Source organism: Salvia splendens, chromosome 18 (assembly GCF_004379255.2).
Source record: "Salvia splendens isolate huo1 chromosome 18, SspV2, whole genome shotgun sequence".
Taxonomy (NCBI): domain Eukaryota; kingdom Viridiplantae; phylum Streptophyta; class Magnoliopsida; order Lamiales; family Lamiaceae; genus Salvia; species Salvia splendens.
In genome coordinates this window covers 4750310-4765491 of record NC_056049.1, presented here as the reverse complement: position 1 = coordinate 4765491, position 15182 = coordinate 4750310, and the positions used below count along the sequence as shown (strand labels likewise).

Genomic DNA, 15182 nt, shown 5'->3' with positions numbered 1-15182 from the left:
AAATACAAATTAAAAGAATTCTTGAATTTTCTATACCCAAGTGGACTAAGTAAGTCCAATTAATATTCATAATCACTAATATTTAAAAAGAACTATCCAACAAGAGATCTATTTGAATTACAAATATTTGATTGCTTGTCTAAATACAATGAAAACACAAGGGCGTTTGTAGTTTACCTAAGGCAGCAATGAAGAGAAAAACAATAAATAAGGTTCGAGTTGGTGAAACCATTTTGCCTGATTTTATATTTAAACTATGTATGCAATTTGCCCTATTTATATATGCATAATGATACACATACCATGATCCATCATATTCTTTTCTTTTAATACAGGATTGTATTAGATAATAAGAAATTTATTTTGCATAAATCTAATAAACTTTTAGCAATTTTTATTAATTCTGGATGGCATCTTGGGTATGTCGTCAAAATTAAATTTGAGACAGATGCCAAATTCTTCTCTCTTTTTTTAATATAGGATTGTATTGATAATAAGAAATTTAATTTGCATAAATCTGATAATCTTTTGGCAATTTTTATTAAATGTTGCTTGCATCTTGGTATATTGACAAAATTAAATTTGTGACAGATTCAAAATTCTTTTTTTTTAATACAGGATTGTATTTGATAATAAGAAATTTAATTTGAATAAATATGATAAACTTTTACCAACTTTTATTAAATGTGGGTGGCATCTTGGGTATATTGACAAAATTAAATTCGAGACAAATGCTAAATTCTTTTCTTTTAATACAGGAATAATATTGTATTGGGTAAAAAGAAATTTAATTTGCATAAATTTGATAAACTTTTGGCAATTTTTATTAAATGTGGCTCGCATCTTGGGTATGCTGACAAAATTAAATTTGAGATAGATGCTATTGTCCAATGGTATCATGTTTTTAAAATTCTGTTTAAGATATAATATTATGTTTTAATTGTTTACATCAAATTTTTGTTCTTTAAATTGAATCAACCATGTAAATCAAGTTCATATTGTTATCGTGTTGTGTTCACCCATATTATAACGTGTTGTGTGCCCGCCGTTTTCGAGTTTGAAAGTAGTACTATTGTATTTGAATTTTGAATTTCCTTAACTACACAAACCATGATCCATCAAATTCTTTTATGTAACACATGATTGCATTGGATAAGAAGGAATCTAATTTACATAAATGTCACGACTACATTTGCTAAAGATAACATAGTCGGGGAACCATGACTAGGGGTGGGGTATAAGAAGTGGGAGAGAGAAATAGGGGAAAATAAGATCAATCAATGGTTGCGGGACATGACTAATCCAGTGCTAGTACATAAAATAAGAGATACTAGATCCTGAAGACTCGAGTAATTGTTTATAAAAAAAATTCAATATACCAGAGTTTTTAAACAAAATAGACTTGGATCTTTCAAGATGCACAATGAAAGCAAATAAACGTGGTTGCATGTATGAAGACATCAGCCTCCGAGAGTCCTAATCTGGCTGAATTAAATGTCTTGTCTCAATATCACTTCTTCAACCACTTCGCTGCTCAAACTGCACATTTAGAAATATATGCAGGGCTGAGTACATGAGTAGTCAATGAACACATTGCCGGAAAATACAAATGTACATTTGAAAATATTGTCAAGCCATCATCACAGTAACACTCAGGGTTTTTTTTTAAAAAGACCCGAGCTTACTAAAAATCTTTGTTCGACAGCACAGTCTAAGTTCTTTTGGTTCTTTGCCATATCTGGAGAATAATAAATATTAATGCCTAAAACACAAGAACTTTTGAAGTATTCTAATTTTGAACACTAATTTGAGAGCTGAGAAGAAAATAGATAGGTTTGAGATTTTACCTTCTTCTGAAGACGAAGTGGATGGCTGGAGCACGGTTGGAGGCGATGGGCTGGAACAGAGATAGGTCATGGGTTGGAGGCTTAGAGTTTGTGAGACACAAGAATGCATTATTGATAAACATAATGATAGGCCACGAGTTGGACATTTCTGGATTTAGATGCATTCTTGTGCCGGGAAGGTGGCCACCTTTCACGGTCACCAAACCCGCCATTTGGCCATATGTCTCCTATGTACACTAGTCCGAGTAGGAACACCACCTCACTTGGACCCGAATTCGATTCATCACTTTCTTGGCCTTATCCAAACAAATAGGCATCACACATAAAAATATTTATGCCAAGACAACATTACTTGAAATAAACAATGAGCATAAGTTCGAGTTTTCATAAAATATCACTGAAAATTAATTTGCATTTTTATCCATATTAGTATGTAGGATAGAAATTTCACCGAATTTGGAGAAAAGTTGGCCTCGCCTCGTTCGTTTGCCAAAATTTTTGAAAATAATTCTCCACTTTACAATGTTACTATCCACCGGGTTCTCCTTTTTTTGGAAACAAATACAAGCTAAATTAAGCTTCAATAAAAATATAAAAACTTGATGTGATGCATCTTATTCCAGGCTTCTTCTTCTACTAATCTTAGGTTTCAAAATTAATTTGGATCATGCTAAAATTTTAAATTAACTTTTAAGATCAAATTATTTAGCCTTAGTTACATCATTTGAAAAGCAATGTAAATCAATTAATAAAAATATTAAATTGATCCTTGATTTAACACTTAGACTTGATTAAAAATACCTTCCAAAAGATTTTTTTTTTTTAGAAACTGGCCAAGACTCTCTTTTCATTTTCAGCCCAAAACAATTAATCTCAGAATTGGGCCTCCTCCAATTATTTACTGCAGCACTTATTATTTAAATAAAAATGATGTGGGCTCAGATTTATTCTTCTATTTCTTTTGCCCAAAAGAAAATAATTAGTTTTAGCCCAACAAGAAGGAGTTAACCCAGATATAAATACCCAACCCCATCTTCCTCACTCTTTCAATTCAACCCTGGTTCTAAAATGAGCAGCTGAGCTCTCCTTCCTCACAACTTTTATTTTGAATTTATTCTTTGGATAATCTTTAAAACCAATTGCTAAATAACAAACTAAATTTATTAGATGTCTCGTCCAGATTTTCTTAACTCAGTTTAAAATTCGCAACACAAATATAATCTTAACTATTATGATGATACATAAGAAATAGTTCACAGTAGCATCAAAGATTTTCCTTATATTTTAAATTTGATAATCAATTTCTTTCTTTATTTTATTATTATAAAAAATACTAGGATGCAAAACAGTGCCACAATACCCGCATCCAAATTCCGTCGGTTTATCAGTCTTGAGCCAAACCCGGCCCGGCCCGGCCCGTCCCACAACAACTTTTTCATAGTTTAATAGTTTATGTATAAAAATGTGTATGCTTTATAAACAATTGTTATCCATAGCCGAGTTGTTACGGATGGTTTTTCGTTTTGGTTATTTTTGTTCACTTTTACATAAATTCGTGTTCTTTCATATTTTTGCTTTTTAAAAGTTTTACCAAATGCGCGAAATTAATGTGGATGCAATTCCCCGTCCTTTAACCCGCACGTTATAATTTTGGGTATCGGGTGGTTTAGGCTGATAATACCCGACAACCGGTTTGCCATCTCTAAATTCGAATCAGACATGAAAACATTTTGCAATTTCCCAGCTATTCTTTTATTTTTTAGTTAAGGTCAGCTTCATATCTTAGGTAGTACTAAAATATTTTTTATCTCAATGATGATTCCTTGTTTAGGCAGTTGGGAAGTTTTGGAACAAACTTCATTAGATACACGATTTTCATCTAGTGCGGTTTTCATTGAATATTCCACGTTAACTGCATATTAATGTAATAACATTATTATAAAACTATTCAAATTAGAACAAGTATTTATATAGCACAAAATTATAAACAAATTTCACGAATTTATCATCTTATTATCCTAACAACTCATCATTCTTACAAATAACATTATTCGAAATAAAACATTTTGCAATCAACCTCAGTGCATGCACAAGAGTAACATTAGCTTGTCCGAATCTTTAATGCAACGGCGGAATGCTCTGTTCGTTCTTGAAAAAATTATGTGGATCAACCATTGTCTTCACCCGGACAAGCCGATCGAAATTACCCAAAAAGTATTTCTTACCCCAAATGCTGGCTCGTTTATAGCTCGTCTTCCCATCAGGGTTATTGACTCCAATATCGAGATCTCTGTAGCTGAGGTACGCTTGCCTAGGCGAGCGCGACACATAAGGAGTCAAATAGCTGTAAAGCCTCCTCATCCAGCTTGTATAGCTTTCGGAATCTTGATTCTCGCTCTCATTCCAATATACAAGATGCTGGATCTTGTACAAGTTTCCGGCCCTATGAGGAAACGGAGTGGCGGAGGACGGAATCTCTGACATCCTCCCGCCGTAAGGGGTGAGGATGATCACAGACTGGCCGGCCTCCGCCTCGAACATCCTCCTCAGTATGCCTTTGAGCCCGGATTCAGAGATGGGCTTCTTCACGTAGTCGGACTTCGCTTTGAAGTATTTCACCACAGATTGAGTTCTGTTCAGCAGCATTTCAGGTGCATCGATGGGGAACGTCGCGAGGAATAAGGCGGATTCGATCCAGCTCATCTCTCTGCAGTCTTCTCTCACTAACCCTAACTCGGGGAAGCTCTTCTGCATCGACGGAACCAATGTGTCGATTTTCCCGAGGAATAGTGAGTTGAATATAGCTTGAATCGTCTTGTTTCTTCCTTGTACGTCGAAAGGTAATATGATGATTCTCACGAACAAATCATCGACGAATTCGGGAGCGATGGATTGCCATTTGTGAATTAAATGGTTAATGTTTTGCTCCAAAGTTCTGCCGGCATTGAAAACAGTGACGGTTTCTGGAATATCTACCAGTTGTACCTTCCAGGCAGTGATCACGCCGAAACTGGGGCCCCCGCCGCCTCTGATGGCCCAGAACAGATCCTCGCCCATTGATTTCCTGTCCAGGATTATGCCGTTGACGTCCACTATTCTGGCATCGATGACCTGGTCTGCGGCCAGGCCGTATTTTCTCATTAGTGTGCCATAGCCGCCGCCGCTAATGTGGCCGCCAACGCCCACAGTCGGGCATACTCCAGCCGGAAACCCTAGAACCGGGCTTTTCTCGGCGATCCTGTAATATAGAGAACCAATGGTTGCACCTGCTCCGACCCATGCGGTCTTCTCCGCGGCATCGACCGTGATTTCCTCGCGATTGATCAAGTCGAGGATCACGAACGGGGCATGCGCGACGTAGGATAGTCCCTCGTAGTCATGGCCCCCGCTTTGGGTTCTGATCTGCAAGCCGCTGGCTTTGGCACAGTAGATAACCGGAGGGATTTGAGTTTCGCGATCCGGTTGTACGATGACGGCCGGTTTTGGAGTGGAATCAGAGATGAATGTTAGGCTTTGGATGGAGAATCGGAGGATGGAAGAGTAGGATGAGTTTGATGGGGTGTAAACATTGTTGTTGAAATCATTTTGGGTTATACATTTGAAGAAATCATTGTGTTTATCCGCAGCAGAAGCTGCGTGTAAACACAAGGAGATGAGAAAAAGAAGAAGAAATTTGGAAATGTTTGAAATCTTCATCATCGAGGGCAAAAATTTGAGAGATGATGATGATATCAGTTGGTATCTACCTCCAGCAACTAACCGAGGGCTTCGAAGTTGCAAGAAGAAGAGCAAAAACTAGAGCGGGGGTTCGGAGAAGTTGAACGAATAAATAAAAGAGAAAGAAGAAGAGATATTGAAATCTAAATCTTTCTTATGCATAATGTGTGAAACAAGAGGTATTTATAGGCCCTTATGCATATTAAATAAGAAATGTCGTAACAAATGTTGAAAATCAGGAAAGTGATGCTATTAATAAACATTAACAGCTGAGAAATGGTCACATTTGTTATTTTGAGAGGATATTTAGTTATATGGTAAATAAATTGAAAACATGAAGTACAAGAATATAATGGATAGTTTCAAAAAAGAATGAGACGCATTCTTATGGGATTTCCAATTTAAATATGAAAGACATATGAGTCTGTCTGTATTTGAAGAGTTTTGCAAGCATATTCCTACGTGTACGTGCCTCATTTGAAGCTTTATAGTAGTATTTTATGCATGTTTTACGTAAACAGAGTCAAAGTAATGAGTTTACATGTTGAGTGTGCTTCTAAACTGGTAGCATAAAATTGTGCAGAACAAGTTGGGGTTCGATCACTACTTTTCTGAAAATTGACAGATTTGTTGCTTTTTCAAATCGGATATCTCCAATAAGGAGAGTGTTATATTGCTAACTCAATACTTAATTGTTAACTATAATTAAATAATAAATCTTAGATATTTAAATCAAAGGCCTAGATCATCAATCCCGAAATATCAATACGATAACAAAAAAAACGTCAATAAGGTCAATTTACAATAAATTAGTTGTAACTAGCTTTTGAAAAAAAATATCACATAACTTTAAAACGCATATAACTTTCTCGATTTAAATTATTTTTTCGCACAACATATATCAAATTAAAGATAATTTCATAAGGATTCTAACGAGATCCCATTTGCATATGTTCCGATGTCAAAATTTGAAAAAAAAAATTCAAAAAATTTCAATTTTTTCGTACAACAACAAATGTCAACATAGTATATAAAATATGTCAATATAATACATGTATAAAAACCAAAATATGAGAATGTCAATCTTAAATTAATGTGTTGACATTCTCAAAGCATTGTGTTGATATTTTCAACCCTAATTTGGTAGTTTTTTTATCTTTTTTTATTTAATTAATAAAAATGAAAAATACACATGGCAAATTTTAGACCATTAGATTTCTAAAATCATATAGTTTTAAATTAGTTATAGTTAGCAACTGGAGAGTGAGTTCTCCAATAATAAATAAATATACTCCTATCCCCTAATTTATTTAGGAATTACGGTATATTGAATCTGATTTCAGTTCTAGATTAGGAAGATTTGTTCATTAATTTTGATGATTTTGCAAATCACTATGTTTACCCATTAACAAAATTAGTGTAGACGTGCACACCTATCTTGCCCATGTATGACTTGGACTTTTGATTAATCCAGCTACTTCGAAATAAATTCAAGAACTATAATATTTTTGGAGTAATTTTAAAATTTAGATAATACAGGATTGTATTTGCATAAATTTAATAAACTTCTGGCAATTTTTATTAAATGTGGCTGGTATCTTAGATATGTTGACAAAATTAAATTTGTGACAGATGCCAAATTCTTTTTTTTAATACAGGATTGTTGTAGGAGTGGGAATATTATGATTCCTAAAAAGTATGTTTTTCATCAGTATTATGACAATAATTTCAATTCTCTTGATGAAAAAAGTAAAACAATAACTGATTTAAAGATTGAAGTTAAATGTAGTGATTCTTTCACTGTTACCAATTTTATAAAATCCAATTCCCATATTTCTGTATAGAATAATATATCCTACAAATTGACTTATTTCTGTATAGAATAAAATATTACAATAGTAGTCCATAAATTATTGAGTATGCACATATGACATAGCATATGACATACTCCGTTTTGCAACACTTAAACCACATATATATTTTAAGAATTTTTTTAAAAAAATGAGTTAAAAAAATTAGTGGATTAGTTTTGAAATAAAATTTGAGTGAGAATGAGTTAGTGGAATATAAGGTCAACTACAAAAAATGGTAAAAAGTAAAATGTGATAAATTTGTGTAATGGACGGAAATGGGAAAATGTGACAAACTTTATCCGATATCTATATATCGTCAATGGTCGATTTTTATTTTACTACTAGTATCACCCATGTGCTACGCACATATTATATATTTTTAAAGTATTAATTTCCAGTTTTAAATAAAATTAGAATTATTATTAACAATGAACAATATGAGTAACAATTTTTTAGTTATAAGAGAATAAAAAATCTATACAAATTAATATTGAAGCATAATAAATTTGAAACAATCACATAATACAATGTTTAAACATTAAATCATGGAGTAGGAAGATAAAAATCTATCACAATAAAAAATTAAACCCAATGGATAATTACTCATTATTTTTAATAAACTTTTTTATACACTACATAAACTTTAAAATTAAAATCAACATTATAAACTAAAACCTTAGATTCTTCACAACTCGTCATTCTCCAACAGAACTCATAGGACTGAACACTTGCAGAGAAAACAATACATGTAAATGGTGTTTCTATCAATAATCTTCTAGCATATAAGATTAACTTTTGTAGTTTACAACAACTTACATATTACACATTTAATCTCAAACATAGAATAAATCTAGTATAAAATTAATCAAACTAATAATAATAAAAATACCGAAAAAGATTAAATAAAAAATGCAAATTGAGCATGCGTCTAGCCGCAGAAAAATGATGCTACACATAAATCCCACCACATCATCGAGCGTCATCTACGACCCCTCTACCCCATGCTCTAATATAATTTGTCGTCGAGAAACGCGAACAAAAAAATATAGAACCACAATGAAAAGATAATTCCACAACTAAAGAACATGTATTTATAGATACAAAGACAACATCAATCTCTTAAACCTTTCAAATTCCATCATACATCACACAAAAATGCCTCATTTATATAGGTAATCAATAACAATTAATAAATAGTACTCCCTCCGTCCCGGACTACTTGCACTTATTTCCTTTCTGGGCGTCCCAAGTTATTTGCACTCTTTCCATTTTTAGTAAAAATTATCACCTACAGCCGCAATTGTTGACTTTGCTATACACTCATTGACTTTGCTATATTAGCAACCCTAGGAAACGCCTAAGTGATTTTGAAAAAACGCCTAAATCATTAATCATTATTTAGTGAAAATTGGCTATAGTTTAAAAAAAATTAAATTTAAGGGAAAAGATTTAAATGTACTTCATTATACTAGTAATTAAGAAAATGATATCTTAGCAAGTTAGCGTTGAGTTGCTATACAAAATTGAATTCTTGTTGGAGTACTACTTACAATCACGACAGACTTTACTAACCTTAGTTTTTTAACTTCAAAGTCAAAACATAAGTATACCAAACCAAACAAAGATGTAGTGTTGACAAAGAAGCGAAGAAACAACAAAATGAATCCTCAACAATGCTAACCAATAACCATCACAATCACATGATCATCTTATTAGTAGCACTTTTAATGAGGCACTATATCACTATAACCCACTCATGTACCCTCAAACAATTTTCATTTCATGCAATCTATATATATATAAATTTGAATGAGAAAAAGGGACACCAATGTGGCCAAATTGAGTCTAAGCACAAGAGGAGGGACCAAACCCCAACCTCCTCTTGCCAAAATCAAACTCCCACAAATGATTCTGCTGCATAATATTCCCAACAATACTCGCACCCGGCCCGGCCCCGCCGTCCGCGAACCCGAGGCACTTCACCTTGGGTGTGTCATCGATCACGTAGCTCTTCACCGGCGGCTCAAACCTCGCCCCGTCCACAAAATGTAGCATAAACCTCGGCACAACCCTCTCATCAAACCCGGTCGAGTTGAAGCAGTACTCGAGCGGGCCCACTTCCCCTTCATACACCCACTGGGAACCGCGCAGCGACCCCCGCAAGGCAGCCATCACGGGCTCGTAAGCCGGCGTCGTCAGCACCGTGAGCGTCGTTCCCGAGTCCAGCATCGCGCCGCCGCCGCGTCCGAAGTCTTTATTATAATAATAATATAATTAAAAATATATAAATAGATATCCATTTAATTTCGATATACTGTTTATAACGGTATACCGAAATTTCGATACGGTAACGATATAGATGTTATCCATACCGAAATTTCGGTATACCGGAATCCTTTCATATCGATATTTTCGATACGATAACGATACAAAATTACGTATAATGATAATGATACAAAATTTTTTCGATACAAAATTCTTTAATATCGATATTTTCGATACGATAACGATACAAAATTTTCGATACGATATATCGTATCGACCCAGCCCTATATTCAATTACGTATTTATTTCAAAATATTCGCATTTATTACTATACCAATACCAATTACTTCCTATTTTACTTTGAAATACCTCGCATTTTTTGAAAAATATAGATGCCATATTATACATTGGTGTTTCATCCGAATCTTGTGTGCTAATTTGTTTAAAGATACATACTCTTCATCGTTGAAAATATCGATATTGTTTTCTTGCTTCCAAAATCCATGTGTGTGTTTTTATGTTATTTATATTTCCAAAGTGTGTGACATTGACTTATGTACACAAAGCAATATAGGAGTGTAGGACCATGGCCCCATCAATTATGAAATTTTCTTCGTGAATTTTTGGTGATTTAATGATCAATTCTTTTCTAGCTTTAAGTTATGATTATCATTTAAAATTTAATTAAATATGTGTAAATTGGTTTAAATCTATGTTTTGATTTTATAGTAAATCTGTAAAAATAAATAGACTTCCGGTATTTAATTTTCTTTATCGTTATAATGATATTTTAATAAAAATATAGTACTACTACTATATTAAAGAATCGAGATATGTGTGTACATGCGGTGGTGAAGTAGGTGGTGAGTATTGAGTAATTGTAGATTTGTAGTTGACCCATTTCCGCATTATAAGTTGTAACCATTGACATTCTATTTAGAGAATGCCATAAATTTTGCCTTTTTCTAAAATTTTGTTTGCATTACCTAACTCTATGCATTTATCAAACATCGTCCCATCCTACAAATTGACCTTTTTTTTATACCGAATAAAATATACTCCCTCCGTCCCATGTTACTTGTATTGTTCCATTTCGGCTCGTCACAATCTAATTACACTATTTCTAGTTGAAGTTAGAATTAATGTATTTAATTAATATGTTAGATTAAGTTAAGCGCTCCTTTATTAAGTGATATCTCGTTATACTTCAAATTCTAATTTAATTACACTAAAAATTCAATCCAAAATTTACGACCTAAAATTAAACGTGCAAGTAACATGGGATGGAGGAGTATTAATACTTTATAAATTATTGAGTATGCACAAATGACATGTGTTACCTCTAGACATCGTCGATGGTCATTTTTTATTGGATAAAAAACTCAAACCACAAAAGGTGGTAAATATTAAAAGAACAAAATTCAATCTAAAAAAACAAACAACAAGATCATTAACACAACGATATCTAAACAAAGTGGATATCTAGCCAAGAGTTAGACAAATGAGAAGCAAGCTACAAAACCAAGACCAACACCCCTTCCCCAAACATAAAAAAGCAACAAAAATGCCCTTATACTCCTTCGGAATATTTATGAATGATGTTATATTCTAGTATTAGGTAATTGATATGATATTTCATTTTTTATATATATTTGAACTTACTTTTTTCAATTTCTTTTCTCATTTCTACTAGAATTTTGAAAAAAAATCTGAGTAAAATGCAGAAAAAAAAATCCTAAATATAAAATTCAACATAATTAGAAGATTTATACGTCCACACGAGAAAATATTCAGTACTCCTTCCACACCACCATGGCACCATGAGGTGATGTATCCAACCAATTATTTATTGACAAATAGGAATTTAAAAGAGTAGACATGCAATTATTTAGGAAACACTCATTATACTACTTTTATGAAAAATTGCAATCTAAATATGGATTACCAATATATTTTCAGCTCCTATATATATTTCATATTTATATATGCGCATACTATAATAATAATATCCCATATCAACCGCAATAAAAATACAATCTTACAACATTTTGTTAGTACTATTATTTTATGTGTATGATTTTCTTTCTTTTTTATAACTAAAAATATGTGTATGTATATAACTACAAATTTTACAACATAAATTAAAAAACGTATTGACTATAATGTAATTTTTCTATCTTTTTTAGTGCATATAAACGGTTATATATTCACTCAAATAGATCAATATGAAAATAAATTTAAATTACAGTCATGCTGTATATAATATATATATATATATATAGGGAGATGATCAAAGTATAATTAATATTAAGTGTATAACTAGAGAACAAATCTCAGCCACACATTATCTTAATCTAATGACCAAAATAAGTAAATATTTTTAGTTAGTAAAAATTGCATAGTGGTATTTTAGGAAATTAACTTTGTCCTCATATTTTCACATACACACGCCATTCAAGCTCACACACAAACACACTCTCTCCTTCTCTCACGAAAGAGATGGCGGAGCAGCTTGCACCTCCTGTCCAGCGACATCCTCCTCCGGCCTGCCTCACACGGCTGCCTCCCCACTATAGCCCCTCTCCTCCGCTTCCCCCCGCCGATCGCCCGCCTCGGAGCCGGAACCGCTCGACTCGCCGCCGATGCAGTGGAATTCCCCACCTCATCGTCATCGCCAAACCCTTGCTGAGCTGCTACAACAACTAGCAAATTCTCAATATTCTCCTGCATCCTCATTAGAGCCGCCACTGTGTTCCGGAATATTCCATCCCCCGGCACCGCCACCACCTCCTCCTCCCTCTCCCACTGCGGGGACGCTGACTCGATGGTGCTCTCGCACTCCTTCACAAGCTTCGAGATCAAGTCCGTCGTGAAGAGCGGCTGCTGCAGCACTTTCTGGATGAACGGTAGCCGCAGAACTCCGCCGGTTCTCTTGTCGTACTTCTTCAGGATCTTCGCCAGCCCTGCGCAATTTTTTTTAAAAATTGAAATTGTGATGAAGAATTGGGGATTTGGATTGAATGTATTTATATTTATATACTTGTGTAGTTGATGTTGATGTAGTTCGTTAACAGAACCATTTCGCCGTGAAAATTGACGATGTCTTTCATGATTTTAGCCATTTGCTCTTTGAACTCCGTCTCTGATGCTTCACTGCCATTAGGTCCCCATTTCTCCATCACTTTCTTTATTCTCTGAGGCAATTCCTGTTTTCATATTCATTAATTAGTAATTTCTACTACTATTTTATTGGATAAATAGTATTCAAAATTTGATTTAAAAAATCAGATAGAGTGATGGTCAATGCAATTTCGTGTTTAAATACATCCACAAGCAAAATTTGAAAAATAAAATATATTAATTGAGGAATATAAAATTTGAAAAAGAAACATCACTCTAACCTTAGAACACATCACTCTAAGCATGTTTTTACTTCACTGATGTGAACAAAATAGATCACTATAAGAAAATATCACAGACACTTCACTATAACCTTGGAACACATCACTTTAAGCATGTTAGAGTGATGTATTCCATGGTTAAAGTGATGTTTCTGTGATATTTTCGTATAGTGATGTATTTTGTTAACATCAGTGAAGTAAGTACATGCTTAGAGTGATGTGTCTCAATGCTAGAGTGAAGTCTCTGTGTTATTTTCGTATAGTGATGTATTTGTTAACATCAGTGAAGTAAGACATGCTTAGAGTGATGTGTTCCAATGCTAGAGTGAACTCTCTGTGTTATTTTTGTATAGTGATGTATTTTGTTAACATCAGTGAAGTAAGTACATGCTTAGAGTGATGTGTTCCAATGCTCGAGTGAAGTCTCCGTGTTATTTCCGTATAGTGATGTATTTTGTTAACATCAGTGAAGTAAGTACATGCTTAGAGTGATGTGTTCCAATGCTAGAGTGAATTCTCTGTGTTATTTTTTATAGTGATGTATTTTGTTAACATTAGTGAAGTAAGTACATGCTTAGAGTGATGTGTTCCAATGTTAGAGTGAAGTTTCTGTGTTATTTTCGTATAGTGATGTATTTTGTCAACATCAGTGAAGTAAGTACATGCTTAGAGTGATGTGTTCCAATGCTAGAGTGAATTCTCTGTGTTATTTTCTTATAGTGATGTATTTTGTTAACATTAGTGAAGTAAGTAAATGCCTAGAGTGATGTGCTCCAATGCTAGACTGAATTCTCTGTGTTATTTTCGTATAGTGATGTATTTTGTTAACATCAGTGAAGTAAGTAAATGCCTAGAGTGATGTGTTCAAAGGCTAGAGTGAAGTCTCTGTGATATTTTCTTATAGTAATGTATTTTGTTAACATTAGTAAAGTAATTATATGCTTAGAGTGATGTGTATTTAGAAATATGAAATCCGCATGAATTACTACTAGAACTGGAGAAATATATATATAACCCAATTGTTCCAATCAAAATACATCTATACTCACACAGTTAACACTAGACAGTCAGGACAAGGGTCAACATATTATGAAGATTTGACCAGACATGTAGAAATAATAAAATCCAAATTGATAATTCAAATTAGAGGAGAGAAGGAAATTACAATTACAAAATTTAAATAATCAGTAATAAACACTAAACACACAAACAAAAGTCGTCTCCCTCCACTGTGCGACGACTTTCCCAGTTTTTCTCTCTGGATCGCACCTTACAACACAGTCTCCATTTCATTTTAATCGAAAGGAAAATTATAGAGAAATTGAATGGCGACTATTGGTTGATCGGGCTGTTCTAAATGGTTAAAATTACGGGAACAAAATCGAAGGAAAGGCCAATTGGAGCTGCATCTCGAATTCCAAGCTGACGTTCAGCCCGAAGAGAGCGACGACAGACGGCTATGGCGAAGGCGACGGCGAGTTGAATCGCGGTTTAATTTCGCAGAAGAGGGAAGAGGAAAAGAGGAGAAGATGCGAACGCGGTTTCTTTCAAATTAATTGAATTTGCAATGACGTAACCTAATTTTGGCTGTCAATGACCATTATACCCCCGCCTTGTGAAGTACATTTGTGATAGAGAGAAATAATTTCTCCTTTAAATTAGAAAATTACATGTATTAATACTAGCCATTGATTTTCTTGATCTTGTGGCTGTGATTTGTTCTCTAGTTATGTAGTTAATGGGCACTTGCTCTATATCACTACTATATATATATATATATATATATGGGTGTGATAAACTACAAACCCTCTATAATACAGACTATACAAACTTTAATCCTACTCACTTAATACAATTAATCAACGGTTAATATAAGAGATTTTTCTAATGTCAACATTTCCTACAAATATGTACACTCCGTTGACATCGAACAATCAGAATTTGTACACTCCATTGACATAATTTGTACACTCCATTGACATAATTTGTACACCTTGTTGACATCAGCCCCCGTTGACAGAATTTGTACACTCCGTTGACATCAGCCCCCGTTGACAGAATTTGTATACTCCGTTGACATCAGCCCCTGTTGACATCAG

The 15182-nt window shown here is 33.9% G+C and overlaps 2 protein-coding genes across 2 annotated transcripts; both read right to left on the bottom strand.

The window, feature by feature from the left end:
• Positions 1-3965: 3965 nt before the first annotated feature.
• On the bottom strand, positions 3966-5543 carry LOC121776594 (berberine bridge enzyme-like 8). The gene has a single exon (XM_042173791.1). The coding sequence runs from the start codon at positions 5541-5543 to the stop codon at positions 3966-3968; it is 1578 nt and encodes a 525-aa protein (XP_042029725.1).
• Positions 5544-12142: 6599 nt separating this feature from the next.
• Positions 12143-13187, bottom strand: LOC121776622 (SPX domain-containing protein 3-like). Its single transcript, XM_042173814.1, has 3 exons — positions 13176-13187; positions 12723-12888; positions 12143-12645 (listed from the first exon to the last, which is right to left on the bottom strand). Exons 1-3 carry the CDS (start codon positions 13185-13187, stop codon positions 12143-12145), a joined length of 681 nt encoding a protein of 226 aa, XP_042029748.1.
• Positions 13188-15182: the final 1995 nt, after the last annotated feature.

Excerpts from the sequence above, each read along its gene's own strand:
- LOC121776594 (XM_042173791.1), bottom strand. The coding sequence starts at position 5,543 with ATGAAGATTTCAAACATTTCCAAATTTCTTCTTCTTTTTCTCATCTCC.
- LOC121776622 (XM_042173814.1), bottom strand. Across the intron at positions 12,646-12,722 it reads CATCAACATCAACTACACAA|GGCTGGCGAAGATCCTGAAG; the intron begins GTATATAAATAT and ends AAAATTGCGCAG.